General features: G+C 36.9%; 1 protein-coding gene across 12 annotated transcripts in view; it reads right to left on the bottom strand.

Annotated features, from left to right (window-relative positions):
* Positions 1 to 13,806, bottom strand: part of ZBBX (zinc finger B-box domain containing) — a 108,838-nt gene extending 95,032 nt beyond the window's left edge. For 4 of the 12 annotated variants that reach the window (XM_046657796.1, XM_046657799.1, XM_046657787.1 and 1 more), the window contains exons 1-6: positions 13,755 to 13,806; positions 12,267 to 12,381; positions 11,855 to 11,935; positions 6,768 to 6,884; positions 3,226 to 3,339; positions 733 to 823 (exon numbers count right to left, since the gene is read on the bottom strand). In XM_046657796.1, coding sequence (XP_046513752.1) covers positions 733 to 823; positions 3,226 to 3,339; positions 6,768 to 6,835 — 273 coding nt within the window. In that variant the 5' untranslated portion in view covers positions 6,836 to 6,884; positions 11,855 to 11,935; positions 12,267 to 12,381; positions 13,755 to 13,806. Of the gene's footprint in view, positions 1 to 732; positions 824 to 3,225; positions 3,340 to 6,767; positions 6,885 to 11,378; positions 11,493 to 11,854; positions 12,033 to 12,247; positions 12,382 to 13,754 lie in introns of those variants that run through there. The other 8 variants (XM_046657793.1, XM_046657790.1, XM_046657791.1 and 5 more) reach the window with 8 other exon arrangements.
* Between the last annotated feature and the right edge of the window lie 1,034 nt (positions 13,807 to 14,840).

Below are 14,840 nucleotides of genomic sequence, written 5' to 3'. Positions count from 1 at the left end.
GGAGCCAAAAAGGTTAGAAGTGCCAAGTAAGATGTTTGTAGGTGCCAACTGGCCCAATGAAAGTTTAATATAGGTATATAAAAAAGCAAAAGCTATATAAGTTAAAACTTACAAAGTCATGGATCTTGTACTAAAGAGTCCAGAAGCAAAACCATTTTCTTTACATAAAGCCACTCATCTGGTTTTAATCTTAAATATAACGTAATGTTATATTTTACAATACACAATAAAGACAAAGCAATTCCATAGCTCAGAAATCTGAAACCATGTTTTCCTTGGGTATCTTCACATATGGAATCAACAATTTATGAATAACAATTATTATTCAAGCAGAACATAAAAACATTAAACAAATATGATATAATAAAAAAAACAGAAAATAGTCTGTCCTTTGTTATATCAAATAACTTGGCTTTCACCTCAATACAGGTCTACATTGTTCTGTTTCACATACTTGAAACCAGAACTGAACTGAACGGAAAAATTCGGTTTAGAAAATTCAACTCAAGGTGAATTTTTAAAAATCAACTTGCAGATGAAAAACAAAAACATATCTAAATAGTGCAAGCTGCATATTAACTCATAAGAAATTAATCAAGATCTGATAATACACGAAGCTGTTAAAACAAGAACAGCAGTTTCTTAAGTATGAAAGGAAATGCAAGATCTGAAAAAATAATTTGTATCTTCTTACTTAGCAAATTGCCTGAGAATCAAATGGTATTTTCTTACCTTAATAATATTTCCTTTAATTTGCGACATCATGTGTGATTGATTACCCAATTTGCCCACTTGTCCAGATTTCCAGTGATATCCACTTGACCTTCAATATATATAAACAGAAGACAAAATGTGATTACTAAACATATTTCTCCTTTTAATGAAAACAAATATGTTTTCCCTATTTCAGAAAATGGAAATTCAGTTGTTAACATGTAACAGACCACCACAAAATGAAAATGAAATATCAATAATGCCACAATATCCTCAGTAATCCTAAAATATAGCTCTACCATATTTGGAACTTTCGAGGAGGAAAGAATAACAGCGAAATGTTCAAACACAGAGGAAGAATTCCATTTTTTAGACATTTACAATGACCAAAGATAGCTTTGCTGATTTACAGAAAACTTTACAGATTGTCGTGCAGTTTTAGGGTCCACAAATGTAAAGAGGATAAGGAAGCAAACCAATATGCAAAAATGTTCAGCATATCTATTAAGTAACGAATTCATTATCAAGACTTTAAATTAGTTCCCACGTTGAAAGGTAAGAGAGATTTCAAAGAAGGTAGACTGTTTAGTTTTACAGTTTTCAAAGCATTTTTATTAGAGCCTCACAAAATTTTTTGAAGTCAACAGGGCAGTGACTCCAATTCCCATTTAAAAAATAATGTGACAAAAACTTGCCCAAGGTCACACAGAGAATAAATAATAAAGCCAAGATTAGAACACTGGACTTCCATCTTCTGACCAGTGAGTGGCAGGTTCTCATTCTGGCTATGACATTTACTATCTGTATGACCTTAGAAAAGCATTTAACTATTCTGAAAACTCAGTCAAGCTTTAGACCATTTTTTAAAAACATCTATAAATTCATCAGTTGAGGAAAACTCACTCTTGGGAGCTGATTTCAAAAACTCTGATTCCCAGATGTATTCATCATCTACCAAAAAATACAAACTAAGTCCAAAGCAGTGGAGGTTAAAAATAAAAAAAAAAAACTGGCAGTTGTATCATTAATAGAAGAGCAGCAAGACACACAACAAACTTTGTCACCTGGGATGACGTACAACATTGAGATGCAATGATTAAACCAATGCTCTGGTTACTAGAGAGAGTGTGTGTATGTGTCATGCATAGTTTTCAAAGAGTTAGACTCTAAAGATAAATACTACTGAAACTATAATAAACACTTGAATTTTCTTTAATGGCTCAGAAGGTGCTTCAGAGAAATTTGATGGTCATCACTTTGAGCACCAAATAAAAAAGCAAATTTAATATACAAAGAGTCTGGTAATATTTACTACCAGTAAAAGCACATGAAAGATGCAATCTCATTCTCTGTAGCAGAAAGTTATACACTTTTGAAGCCTATTTGGAAGACAATTTCTCCAATGTCTCCCAAAATGTAAACTGCGCAAATACTTTGACCTGAAATTACACAAGTAAGAATTTATCCCATAGACACTATTGCATATGTAAGCAAAAATACATGTAGAAGCAAATTCGTACACCATGTATAATCACAAAATACTGAAAAATTAATAAAGCTCTGTAAAGAATGCTATTACATCCACACAAAGAAATACTATGTAGACATTAAAAGAATGAGATCAATGTGTGCTGATGTGGCAAGAGCACTAAGACAGATTAAGAAAAGGAGAGAGTGAATCAATTCACTTATTTTTACAGATGACCTCATTTGTAAAAGTGTAAAAGGCACATCAGATACACACATATTCATACACACATATATATATATATATATATATATATATACATACAGAGGAGTGTAGAAAGATAAGACATTTGTAGGGAAAAAAATTTTAATTGTTAAAAGTGGTGCTGGAAAATGGGCTGGGAGTCAGCCTAGAGCTAAGAAGAGCTAATTTCCATTTTATAATTATCAGGTCTATTTGACTTTTATCATATTTATTATTTTTATAAAAAAGCAAAATTCTCACTAAAATTAGCACAGATATGCAAGCATAACAGTAGAGAGTTCTTGTTAATAAAATTTCAGCTAAAGTTCATTTGCTAAAAATATTTCAAACATACTTGAGGGTTCAAATGATTCTTATATATGGACATGTAAACTCCAGCCACCAAAAATCTTTTAATAAATAAAAATGACCCTAACCATAAACTGGCAATCTCCTGTTGATGGCAGTTTTACGAGAGCAACATGCAAATTCTGCATTGCTGCCCTAAGCATTCCAGATTATAAATGGTTCAGAGGAGTAATATAAGAAGAGAAATAAGAAAGCGTGAGGCTAAATAAGGTTTAGAGGAAACCAAAGTAATGGCAATTTTTAAAAGCAACATGCATTATATAAGGGACATGAGTAGAAAAAGTAGGGAAAATTTAATATTGCCTGTTCATCCAGAAAAGCCAAAAATTATTCTTTCATGACAGATCTTTACTGAAATGAAAAGAATATTTGAAATAGTTTTTTATGTAATTCAGTTTATTTCTCTAAAAGTCTCTAAAAATGTCACCCACTCTCTTTCTTCCTTTTCTTTGCTCCTTGTTGATTGGAACTCCTGTAGTTTCTTTTCCATCTCTTGGTTCTCCAACTCTAACCGTACTTTCTCCATCCTCAGTTCTTGAGCATCTCTGAATAAGATTTAAATACAGAAGGTTCATTTGGAGTAAACAAACAAACAAAAAACAAGACAAAATAATTTTACATCGTTTTTCAACCTTAATTAAAATTATGAATAGGGGTCAGGCTGGTGGCGCAGTGGTTAAGTTCTCATGTTCTGCTTCGGCAGCCCAGGGTTCACCAGTTCGGTGCCTGGGCGCGGACCTAAGCATGGCTTGTCAGGCCATGCTGTGGTAGGTGTACCATATATAAAGTAGAGGAAGATGGGCACGGATGTTAGCTCAGGGCCAGTCTTCCTCAGCAAAGAGGAGGCTTGGTGGCAGATGTGAGTTCAGGGCTAATCTTCCTCAAAAACAAACAAACAAATAAATAAATAAAAACAATTATGAATAATAAATGTGATGAAGTATTTTAACTACTTCCTTTGTACTTGTTTGAAATATGGTTTTTAAAGTTAGATTTGCCTTTTATTAATATTCTCCTTAAGTAAGGTATCTCTTCAAATCTCAGACACTTGGATTTCCTATTACCTTGCTAGAGGTTTCAAATCACAGTTCACTTTCTATATGAGCTATGTTTTTATATATGCACAAATATCCATGACACAAATAGAAAACAAAAGAAAAATTATTTTATAATTTTCGTACTGTCTTTCCTCTAAAGAATTCAAGTAGTTTGAAGCATAGTATTTAAAATAACAATTTTTTGTGTATAGACAGAATACATATTCTGCTGAACTAACCAGCTTGAAAAGCTTCAATAAATGTCTACATTTATGTAATGTGTGTATAATAAAAAAAGAATTAAGAGCCTTTTGGGGGCCTATTAGGAACAATGCATCTATTAAAGTTTTGGTACAGGGCCATCAAACGAATTAAATGGGACCTGAGCCAAGCACCACCTATTGTTTCCTCTGAAGGAAAGCAATAAGAGAACTTTCTGAGGACAGAGCAGAACCCCCTAATAGATTCTTGTGCAAGAGATTTTGATAATAATATCTGAAGCTCGTCAAGCATTTGACACAAGCCATTTTCTTCTCTTTATAAGTCTGCTGTCTTGTCAGCATTAGTCAATGATTCTCTCTTTCACAGGTTTAAGCCAACCTAGTTCTCTGGCTTTTATTATCTATCATGAGCTTAAATGTCTCCCTTTACTTTCACATTAGTGTTTTACAATAATCAAGTAGTGTGGCACCATGAATGCCGCGGCAAGGGACCAAAAGAAGAAAAGGGAAAATCAGAAAAGGGAAAACTCATTTATAGAGGTGATGAGGAGACACCAGAGAGCAAGTGGGCCAAAGATATGTCCCTAAGTGGACATAATCCAGGGAGATGCATAGAAAGTGATAGGAGGCAAAGTCTGTCCAGAAGGTTCAGAGAAGCTGGCAAAGATACTGAGGCAGAGGAATTATTCTCATTATATCTGCTCCACAAGAAGTAATTCAACCCATGCTACACAAAAGCACTGTAGTAGGTGATAGGATATGAGACCCAGTGGAACTTCCAGTAAAGAGAGGAACACAGACAAGCACAAAGGTAATTGAAACATAGTCTGATGGTGCTCTCAGTGGAGAAGTCCAAGAAGATGCATGACCAAGTGGCCAAGTTATGGTGGGATGCTTTGGGTCTGGAAGAGGACAAAGGATTTTCCTGGAGACAGCCTTGGACAGAGAGCCGGACAGACCAGCAAGGCCCTGAGGAAAACTAAGGCTGATCTTGTAGAGGCCTTATCAGCACAACAAATCCAAGGGTTAGAAACGACCTATTGAAATGGGTTGGGGGCTGGCAAAGAGTAGAGAGGAGCTGGAGAACACCAAAACGTCAGACAATTGTTAAGACAACGTCAAATGAAAATAGGTTAGATCAAGGAAAGGGTGAGAAAGGGAATTCCAGGATAATTACTGTAAAGGGGTGTTCCCATTCTAGTTTTTATGGGTTGTGGGTCATGGGTGGATCAGGGAGACATAGAGGTCAGGGAATGGTGATTCCTCCTCATCTCCAAGATAAATTCCAAACTTTCTAGTGTGACATACAAGTTAATTTACTATCTATGCAACCCTGCCCTTCTCTCCAACTTTGCTGTATAAATCTTAGCCAACTGGATATGTCTGAAAGTCCCCAAACTATGTGGCCCCTATGCCTTTGCACAAGCTTCACCCGGTAACTACCCAGCTAACTACATCTTTCAGGCAAGGCTTGGAGACCTCCTCACCCCTGCCCCAGCAGTTTGGGCCATGTTCTTATAGCCGCGGTGCTTTCACATCACACCGTGTTTCATACCATATTGTAAATGTAATTTTTCTTATTCACACCCTCTACAAGCTACCTGACAGCAACAATGGTGACTTCCTACTTCTGTAACCCACAATTTCCCAGCACAGTGTGTAGAATATGTGGACTTAATAAATGTTTGTTGGATGAACGCTAATGTTTATAGGTATATGCACAGAGACTGGAAACATCACCAAAATCATATAATGCATGGCCTCTTCTCTTTGGGCATAAAAAAGGGAAAATTGGTAATACTAGGAACTGGATAGCTGCCCTCTCCACCAAAAATGGTAAACCTAACAATGATAATGCCATATATTTGTACAACATTTTCCAGTTTAACACAATGCTTTTACACACAGTATCTCAAAAGTGAAGAGAGAATTAAGAAAGCTCTGAAGTCATTGAATAACCACAGGATTATTGATCTGGATCAGGGAATTCAGAAACTAAAATTAAAAATCGACAGTCTGTCCCCATCCCAGGCTGGCTGGCTCTTAGAGATATCCGAGAGGAAGGCCTTGGGAATTTCCAGTGACTCTAGATGATCTCAAAGGGAAACAGTATATTGAAGCTTCAGTACCCCTGCCATGTGATGAAATTCCCAGGATGCCCAGAAGTGCTTGGCTCTGGCTGACTGCATCTACCAGGCAATCTAGGACAGAAGGGACCCTTCCTAAGAAAGGTAAATTCAACTTAATGTCCTTTAATTATGCAAAGTGCTAAGGTAGTTAGTGCTTTCTATTCCCTGTTTAAAGTTCTCTTACCCTAAAACACTCCCTAAATTTCAGTTTCTTTAGGGTGATTCTTTTTTAATTTTGAATAAGTATTATAAAAATACTTGTAACTTTCTGTTATATTGCTTCAAAAGTTAATGAGTCCAGCCTTCATTTATAACTTTTCACTTCAATTCTTGCGGCATAAATATTTTTAGTCCTCATTTTTTAAACTGTTACAGATTTATAATGTTGCAAACCTATTCTCTTATAGAGAATATAAGATATTCTCTTATAGACAAAAATACAGCAATGTGAAGAAAATGGAGATAAGAATTCGCAAAATTTGAGTTCAACTCTAAACAGCCTCATGTAAAAAGAATATTTTAAATCACAATATACAGAAACTTTAGCAATTATTTCTATTTAAGTAATAAATATAAATGCACTTACTTATATTTTAGCTTTACAGAATTTCCAGGTTTTCCCCATGGAAGAACTACAAAATCTTTGGTGTTCATGATTACCTTCTTAATATCATCTAAAAATTATTGTGATTCGTGAAAACTTCTGAAAAAGTAACAGACAAAAGAATTATGCCAGAGGTAAAGCAATTAAGTTACAAATTTGAAAATACATATAATTCAGGAAAATTTTACAAACAGAAATCATCATGAGGGAAGAGGTTGAACGAAAGGCTAAACAACAAAACTCATTATATATACTAAATGTATTATAAATTACATAAATATTTATATATCAATAAAGTTATAAATATAACATATCTGATGGAACTAAAATTTTACCGATAATTATATAGCAAAAGACTGGAGAAATATTCAACTGAAAGTGAAGAATGCATTCATTAAGACAAATAGAGAACATGTTCTGGTTCTTTCTTCCAGTTAAGGTCATAAAAATAAATATCAGGTATTTGTTCCCATCCAGAAATAATATTCAAGGCTAAATATAGTGAAAAGAGAAGAACCTTAGAGATACAATCCAACTCAAAAACTTTTTTTTACATATACGGTAATGTAAAATGAGAAGTGAGGTACGTAATAATTATCCAAAGGCATTGTAATATCCTAATTTATCAAAGAAAATTTTAATGATGCTCTTTGCCTAAGATGGAAAATTAGCATATTTAGAAAGAATTTTTCAACAAGAAATGAAACAAAAAAGATTTTCTGCCTAACTCCAAGTTAACCAGAAAATTAAATTATTCAGAACACCCTATTTCCTGAGTATCACCATTATTCATGGTTCTGTAATAATTTACTCTGTAATGTTGAATTACTGAATCACACACACAACTATCAGACTTTTGTATGAACAAAATTTCCAAATTCCAAATGCTCTTAAAGAAATATAAGAGGCAATATCACAGAGTCCATAGTCTTAAATGCCCAAACCATTTGATCCTGTAGATTTATATGTGTGTTCCTACGTGCTCATAACCCCCATAACTATTTATTAAGGCCCTGCTATATGCAAAGTACTGCACTGAGAGGCATGAAGGACTCAAGGCCCAAGGAGATTTGTTTTCTGGGCTCAAATGGCATAGAGTCAAATAGGGCATGTAAGACATGTATATAAAGGCCGTAAAACAAGGTAGAAATTATAAATGCCATAAGACTTATAGATGTAATAATATAAGAAATGAGAGAAAGGACAGAATTCCAACTGGCTAGCCCGTAAAGTGGGGCTTTAAGGAGAAGGGGGGATGATATGTGAAGAGATGGATTGGATGAGGACACTGTGAGAAAGAACAGCTCTTGAATGAAGACTCATGAATGATGCCATTTGGTTGATGCTCAGGTTACATTGAGGGGGTAAAATATGGGTAGGTTTGGAAATGTAGGCTGTGGCCCAATAATGTGTGGCTTTAAATGTCAAGTTAAAGCATTTTGAATTTATTCTGCAGTTACTGAGTCACTGAAAGTTTTAGAAAGAAGAACAGAAAATAAGTCTAGAAGCTTTGCTCAAAGACTTAAAGAGAGAAGGCATCAGTATACCAGTAAACAAGTGGAAGGCTATTGTGACACCAAAGTCTACACAACTGAATGAGTAGTTCTTCAGTATGACTCCTTTTGGGAGACTATCTCATAATTTCAATGATGCAACCACTGATTTGAGCATTTTTGGAATGCCTCTTTTGAAATTGCCTGCAGAGTCCATCATACACCCAACAAACACACAAATCTACTTTGCTGTGCCTCATTTAAAGCTAAAAATGATATTGTCCAGCAGGAGAAACTATTTTATTCACTGAAGTCTAGTTTCAAACTACATTACCTCCCAAAATCAAATCTAGCCTGAAGTGGTAGATTTTCACTACCTTAGAGGAAATTCTGAAGGAATTTATTTTCTGAGGATAATTCTAAAATGGAGTTATACAAAATAAATTTAAGCAATTTAGTGGTTGCATCATAGGACTAAGTATATGTGTGCCTTCGATCAACTAACATTTATTTAGCTGCTCACTTGTGACTCCTATGAAGGGTACTGAAGTCACAACGGCAAATAAGGCAAGGCACCTTTCTCAAAGAACACACAAAGGGAAAGCCACACAAACAATGACAATACCATGGGACATTTTGACAGAGGAAGTACTTAGGAGGGACATCACACTCAGACTCATTTCTCAACCACCAAGTCCTGTCTCTCAAAGCTAAAATCAGTGTCAAAGAGAACTAAAGGTGCCACAGGAACGGAAAACTAAGATTCGGTTTGCTTTTGAAGAGAGAGGATGAATCTTCTGCTCCTTCTTATTAAGTAAAATCTTTGTCTCACTTTTATCAAACAGAGCCTACAAAAGCTACCTTTAAAAAACCTCCAGGAATGATCTTGCTCATATAACACAGAGTCTATATCCCTTTTTGATCATAAGCAGAAAATCCAACTGCTGGACCCTACTCTACTGCCAATAAGTTTTTCACGAAAAGTTCCATGATGTTATCATTACCATTATCATTAAAAAAAAAACAGAATCCCCAAAGTTACTGTGATTAATTAAAATAATTTAATTGCCATAATTTCATTTATGCACTGAAATATACAACTTTATATGTGTATGTGCATTTGCACAAAGCTGAACTGATACACAAAAACTGAAATGAATGAAAGAAAAGTCTATAAATTTCATTAGGATGGATGATTCAGATTTATAGCTCTCCTGATAATGTGATTTAACCAATAAATGGTCTTATTCAGGGGGCATTTCACTTCACTAAATGCAATTAGTAAGGCTTCTTCTCAAAGGTTTTATAAAGTCACCCATAAGCCAATTTTCTTGTATGAAGAAAAAAGGAAGACTATAATTGTGAGTCATGCTGTTCTGCCTCTTTCCTTGGGTAAAACCAAGAGAGAACTACTCACCTCTCTTGGGACAGCCAGGATATAACAATGTCAGCAGGAAGAATAGCAAAGCACAAAACTTTAGCTGCCTAAAGGAACCAGGGGATACAGATAACTCTCTGTTATGAAAACCTCATCATTCCACCTGTCCTTGGCCACTCAGTTTTCTTCTTATAATTAAATATCGAAAGTTTAGTAGTTATTTGGAAAATTTTATAGTTGCCTAATTTATTAGACTGCATCATTTTTCTCTCCCCAACCTTATTCCTCCCCACAATATATACACAAAATGACCCAAAATTGGCCATAACTGTTTGATGATCCTTCTACACAAGTTCTCATTCTGGGAATGCGACCCAAGCATCAAGGCCTGCTACTACAAAATGGAAACAAGGAAATTACGATGATCTATTAATCTAGAAATTTATCTAGAAAGTCAGAGCATTCATCAAGAGCTGCCCTAGTCTCCCAGAAAATTTATCATCACACCATTGGCAGAATGGGAGGTTTGGAAACCAATGTTTTCAAGATGAGCCACTTTTTGTAACTTAAAACTTATCTAAGGTTAGTTGATTCTTCTAATAACTCAGATCATCTTAGACCTGAAAACTTAAAAACCAATAAATAAGGATTTTTCCTTACTTTTGCACATATTATCAAAGGGTTTAATAAGCAAGCTCTTTTGGATGTATTAACATGTTTACCACAGTACTTAGAAATCAGAGACCCAAGCGAGAAACATTAAATGAAAATGAATTTAAATAAAAATAGTAGTTTTAAACTCTTAAAAGAATTATACTTTTAATATTTTCTCTGACATTATCCTTATTCTAAATAAATATATTTTAAAATCTTAAAAGAAAAACCAAGGAAAAGACAGATAATTCATGATCCCTAACATAATATTTTGGGCTTGTGTGGGCAACTAAACAAATATATGCCATTTTCTCCTAGCACAAGCCCTAAAGGTAAATCAGGTATTGACTTCCAAGCTGCACTCAGTCGTTCAGCCAACCAACTTATCTGATAATTAAACACTGCTTCAGGATGCTAAATGGTACCCAAGTCATCACTTTTTACCCTCTATGGTGCAGATTCCCTTGAGAATAACTGAGAAAGTTTGCCTTTAGACATTAAGGGGTAAGTTTTCCTTTCAAAATATCTTCCAACTAAAAATGATAAATAATACTAAAAGACACTGGGCTTAAGTTCAGAAGACCTTTGCGTCAGTTGATCTCTGAGCTTCAGTTTATCCACGTATAAAACGGTGAGGATCCCCCCCTAATTTGCAGGATATCACACAAAAGGTCTCTGATTTGTGGCCTCTAAAGCAGTGGGTTTGAAAGGGCCTGGAGAGAGCTCGGGTTCAGGGAAGTGGGCAGCCTTAAAGATAGCCTCGAGAAGGCAATGAGGGGAGCATCATGACCTACAGCCTCTCTGATTTCATCTACTTTACACAGTTAGCCTCTGGGTCAGACTTAAGATAAAGAAACTCTTCTTCAGCTTAAAAAAAAAAAAAACAGTTTGAAAGGCACAGTAAAGCAATATACAATTATTATTAGTTCTGTATCAACTAAAAACTTTATATGACTACAAATAGCAATGAAAGTATTAAATTTATAAATTATACCTTTCAGAAACCTAAGCCCTTTTATATTTTTATAGTTGATCTATCCCACCCATTACCATACAATCCACTATTACCTTAGGTGCTCCCTTGTGAATATCTTAGGGATGGAAAATTAAGGCATCCGTCCAAGATTGATGACACAACCAGAAATTACAGTTTCATTCCCAGTCCTGTTAGCTCCTCTTAAGCCTTGAAATATAAGTATTGTTCTGCACACTTAAAATGATTAATTCATATCATTCAGATTTTCTTCCTTTCATACTCTTAACTTGTCATAAAAAGGAAATTTAGAGAAAGAACTGTTTGACATCAAATATTTTTTAAATTTTGCAGCAATATATTTAAACACCATTGAAAACCTTTTGGGTGTCAAATTGCTCCCATGTAATAGGAGCTCACAAATTTTTGTCTCTAAATAGTTCCCCAGACCTATAGGGAAAAAAACCCCAAAAAACAAAAAACCCAGCTGTTCTGTTTGGTACTTAGGATCTTCCATTATGCATCCTAATCTTCCCAAGCCTTATGCTTTACTTTCCACTTCTCTGCTCACCAAGTTTTACCCTCTTCGATGCCCAGTTGTCAGGCCACTTCTATCATGAAGAGAGCTTCCAACAAAAGTGAGCTTCTCCATCTGTAAGAACACCATGTGCATTACACTCATTTGCTATTATATGCTGCCTTTTGTTATTTTTTGCTGCTTTGCTTATATAGGCGATGTTTCCCATAGCACCCCAAATATTTGAGGACCGTCCTACCACTGGTCTTTGAATCCCCAGCAATTAGTAGAGTGTCTACACATAAGGTACTGCCAATGATAATGTACTAAGTTTCAAGCATTTAATTTTTTCTACTGCTTTGAATTTATTGCACAATCAACCTTATGAAAAAAAATCTCTCTAAACAAACACACCTCTTTCCCACTTCAACAGATTTTTTTGTTTACCTTTTTCCATCCATCTTACCAAAGTTTAATGAGCATTCAACAAATGTACATTTTCTATGCCAGGTATGAGGCTAAGCACTGAGGAACAAGGTGAACCAGACAGGTATGGTACCAATCTTCACTCAACTTACACTCTGGTGAAAGAAGTAGGAAAAAAGTAAAAAGCAAATAAAAAATTGGAGGACGTATTAAGTGTTTTGAAGGAAACAAACAAAGGACCAATGCAGTTTCAAATAATTAATTTGTAATGAGGCTGGCTCTGATATCAGTTGCTCTACATCAAACCCAGCATACACGGGATTAAAACCAAAGCACTCTTTCCCTGCTTACTCCCCGGCTCCAGAATCCGCTGTACACCATAGACACGAACAGCCAAGGGTGCCCACCTGCAAATTCCCTTATCACCCTCCTTCCTGTAAGCAGCCTCCCAAGGCCCAATGCAGGCTGGTGGGAAAGCTCCAACCAGCAAGGGCACGGACTGCCCACCCCTGCGCCTCTCTACAAGCAGCTACATTCCTCACAAACGTTTAAAACCCCTGGTCTCCCATCTTTCCGGGAGGCAAGATGAAACAAGGCAAATTTGAGGGCTCTCTCTCATCTCCCAGCAGATATCACCCAAAATAAAAACCCTTTCCTTGCCACAAGCCTGGCATTCCGGTTTTTATTTGGCCCCTCTTGTGTGGCTGGTAAAGAACCTATGTTTGTAAGTGGTAACAGTAATACAGCTGGCAATAATATAAGAGGTCAGGGCAAGACTTTCTGTAGTCTATAGGATGCTAGAGGAAAGTGGAGGGGTTTTTGTTTTTGTTTTCCATAAGCATACAGTTTGCATAGTTTCAATCCTGGGTAGCTTCAACTGTATGCGATTTGTTTTTTTAATGAGTCTTGCTAACTCTGGATTTAAAAAGTCAGGCTATAAAAAATATATATAACTGAACCTATATATCTGAGCACCTCTAATTCTGATTTGGGGAAGAAGAAAAAACTTCCACAGCTTCAGATTTTTCAGGAAAGCGGCATCCCTCACCATGACCTTTATCTGGGCAGCGTGGACTTTTGGAATGAAGTGGGTGCATGTGGCCGCCCAGACAGAAGGAAGGTTACAAAAGGGGATGTGATGAGGGTTTGTCAGGGCACCAAATTTTTCATAAGGCGCAAGTGACTTCGAAAGATACAAGAAGCTAGCATCTGAAAAGGGCGGGTTGTAGGAGGGGTACAACTGACCGAAGCCCCGGTTTCCTGTCTGGGGTTCACCCTCTTCATATCTCAATTAGCATCTACGGGCTGGGAAGTCTTTTGTTTATACAAAAGAAGACTTTCAACTCCTGAGGTCAAGGCCGCAGCCTGCAGCCCGCGCGAGCCTGGCACTGTGTCGGGCACAGGGCAGCGGCTGAGCAAACACCTGCTGGGGCGGCCCCCCAGCTCCACCCTGAGCCCAGTCTCCCTTCCCGCCCGCCGCCTCCGGGCACCGCCGCCCGCCGCCGCCCTCGGCCACCGGCCGACCCACCTGCAGACCCCAGCCGCGGGTGCCACCGCCGCCGGCCTCAGCAGCTGCCCAGAGCTTCCGCCTTGGTCTCCATGGTTACCGCGTTATCTGGGTACCCATAGCAACCAGAATGCTTGGTCCTGCTTCTGCCGGCCAGCAGAGGGAGCCAGAGAGCCTGGGAGCCCGACAGAGAGAGAAAGAGACAGAAAGGAGGGAGGGAAAAGGGCCTTCTCAGGAAGGAAAGGGAGTTCAGAACTCCCACATATGTGCTCTGTTCAGTCGCCTGTCAAAGGTTACAGGAGGCAAAGCCAAGACTAGAATCTGAGTCTCTTGACAACCCAGAACTCTCTTTTATTTATTCCAGATGTATGACCCACAGGGGTGTGTGAGTGTAATATACAGAAAAAGAGGCAGAGAAAGACAGATATGTAAGCAACCTACACTTCCCAGACTTTTCTGTTCCAAAGGGAGTCACTTGTGGTGAACTTATTTTTGGTTTCCTAAATATGCTGTCGTTTTTCAATTTCTGTTTTTATATGCTGCAACTAGGATGTGTGGTTGGTTCTGCAGCCGGTGGTCTAAAAACCTTCTATGGTTGTCCACATTGTATCTATCTTGTTACTGGACTAATAATCTCAACGATTACAGTTAAGATACTAACCTATGCACCAATGCTTTCCATATTAATGTGCCTGACAATACTCATCTAAGAACATACTTAATGTTGCCCCTTGGCAGATTCAGTTAAATAAGATTTTGACTAGCATAGATAAGAAACAACAAGGATAGTCTCGTGGCCATGACTCCGAGCTTTCAAATTGAGGCAGATCTAGTCTGAGTCCTGGTTCTGCCACAACTCACCTGCTGTGTGATCTTGAGCGAGTTATAAAACCTAGTTTGATTGGTTAAATGAGATAACAGTACACTTAGTCCATACATAGTATAGTATGGAAAAGTAAATAGCAATGTACGTTAAGTCTTTAGCACTAAGTCAGACCCATAGTAGGCACTTAATAAACGGTAAAATATGTGGTGGTGGTGCAGCTATGTTGGTTATCTTTTTTTTTTAAAGATTTTATTGTTTTTCCTTTTTCTCCCCAAAGCCCC

The sequence above is a fragment of the Equus quagga genome, chromosome 4 (assembly GCF_021613505.1).
Source record: "Equus quagga isolate Etosha38 chromosome 4, UCLA_HA_Equagga_1.0, whole genome shotgun sequence".
Classification (NCBI taxonomy): domain Eukaryota; kingdom Metazoa; phylum Chordata; class Mammalia; order Perissodactyla; family Equidae; genus Equus; species Equus quagga.
This window is presented reverse-complemented; position numbering and strand designations above follow the sequence as displayed.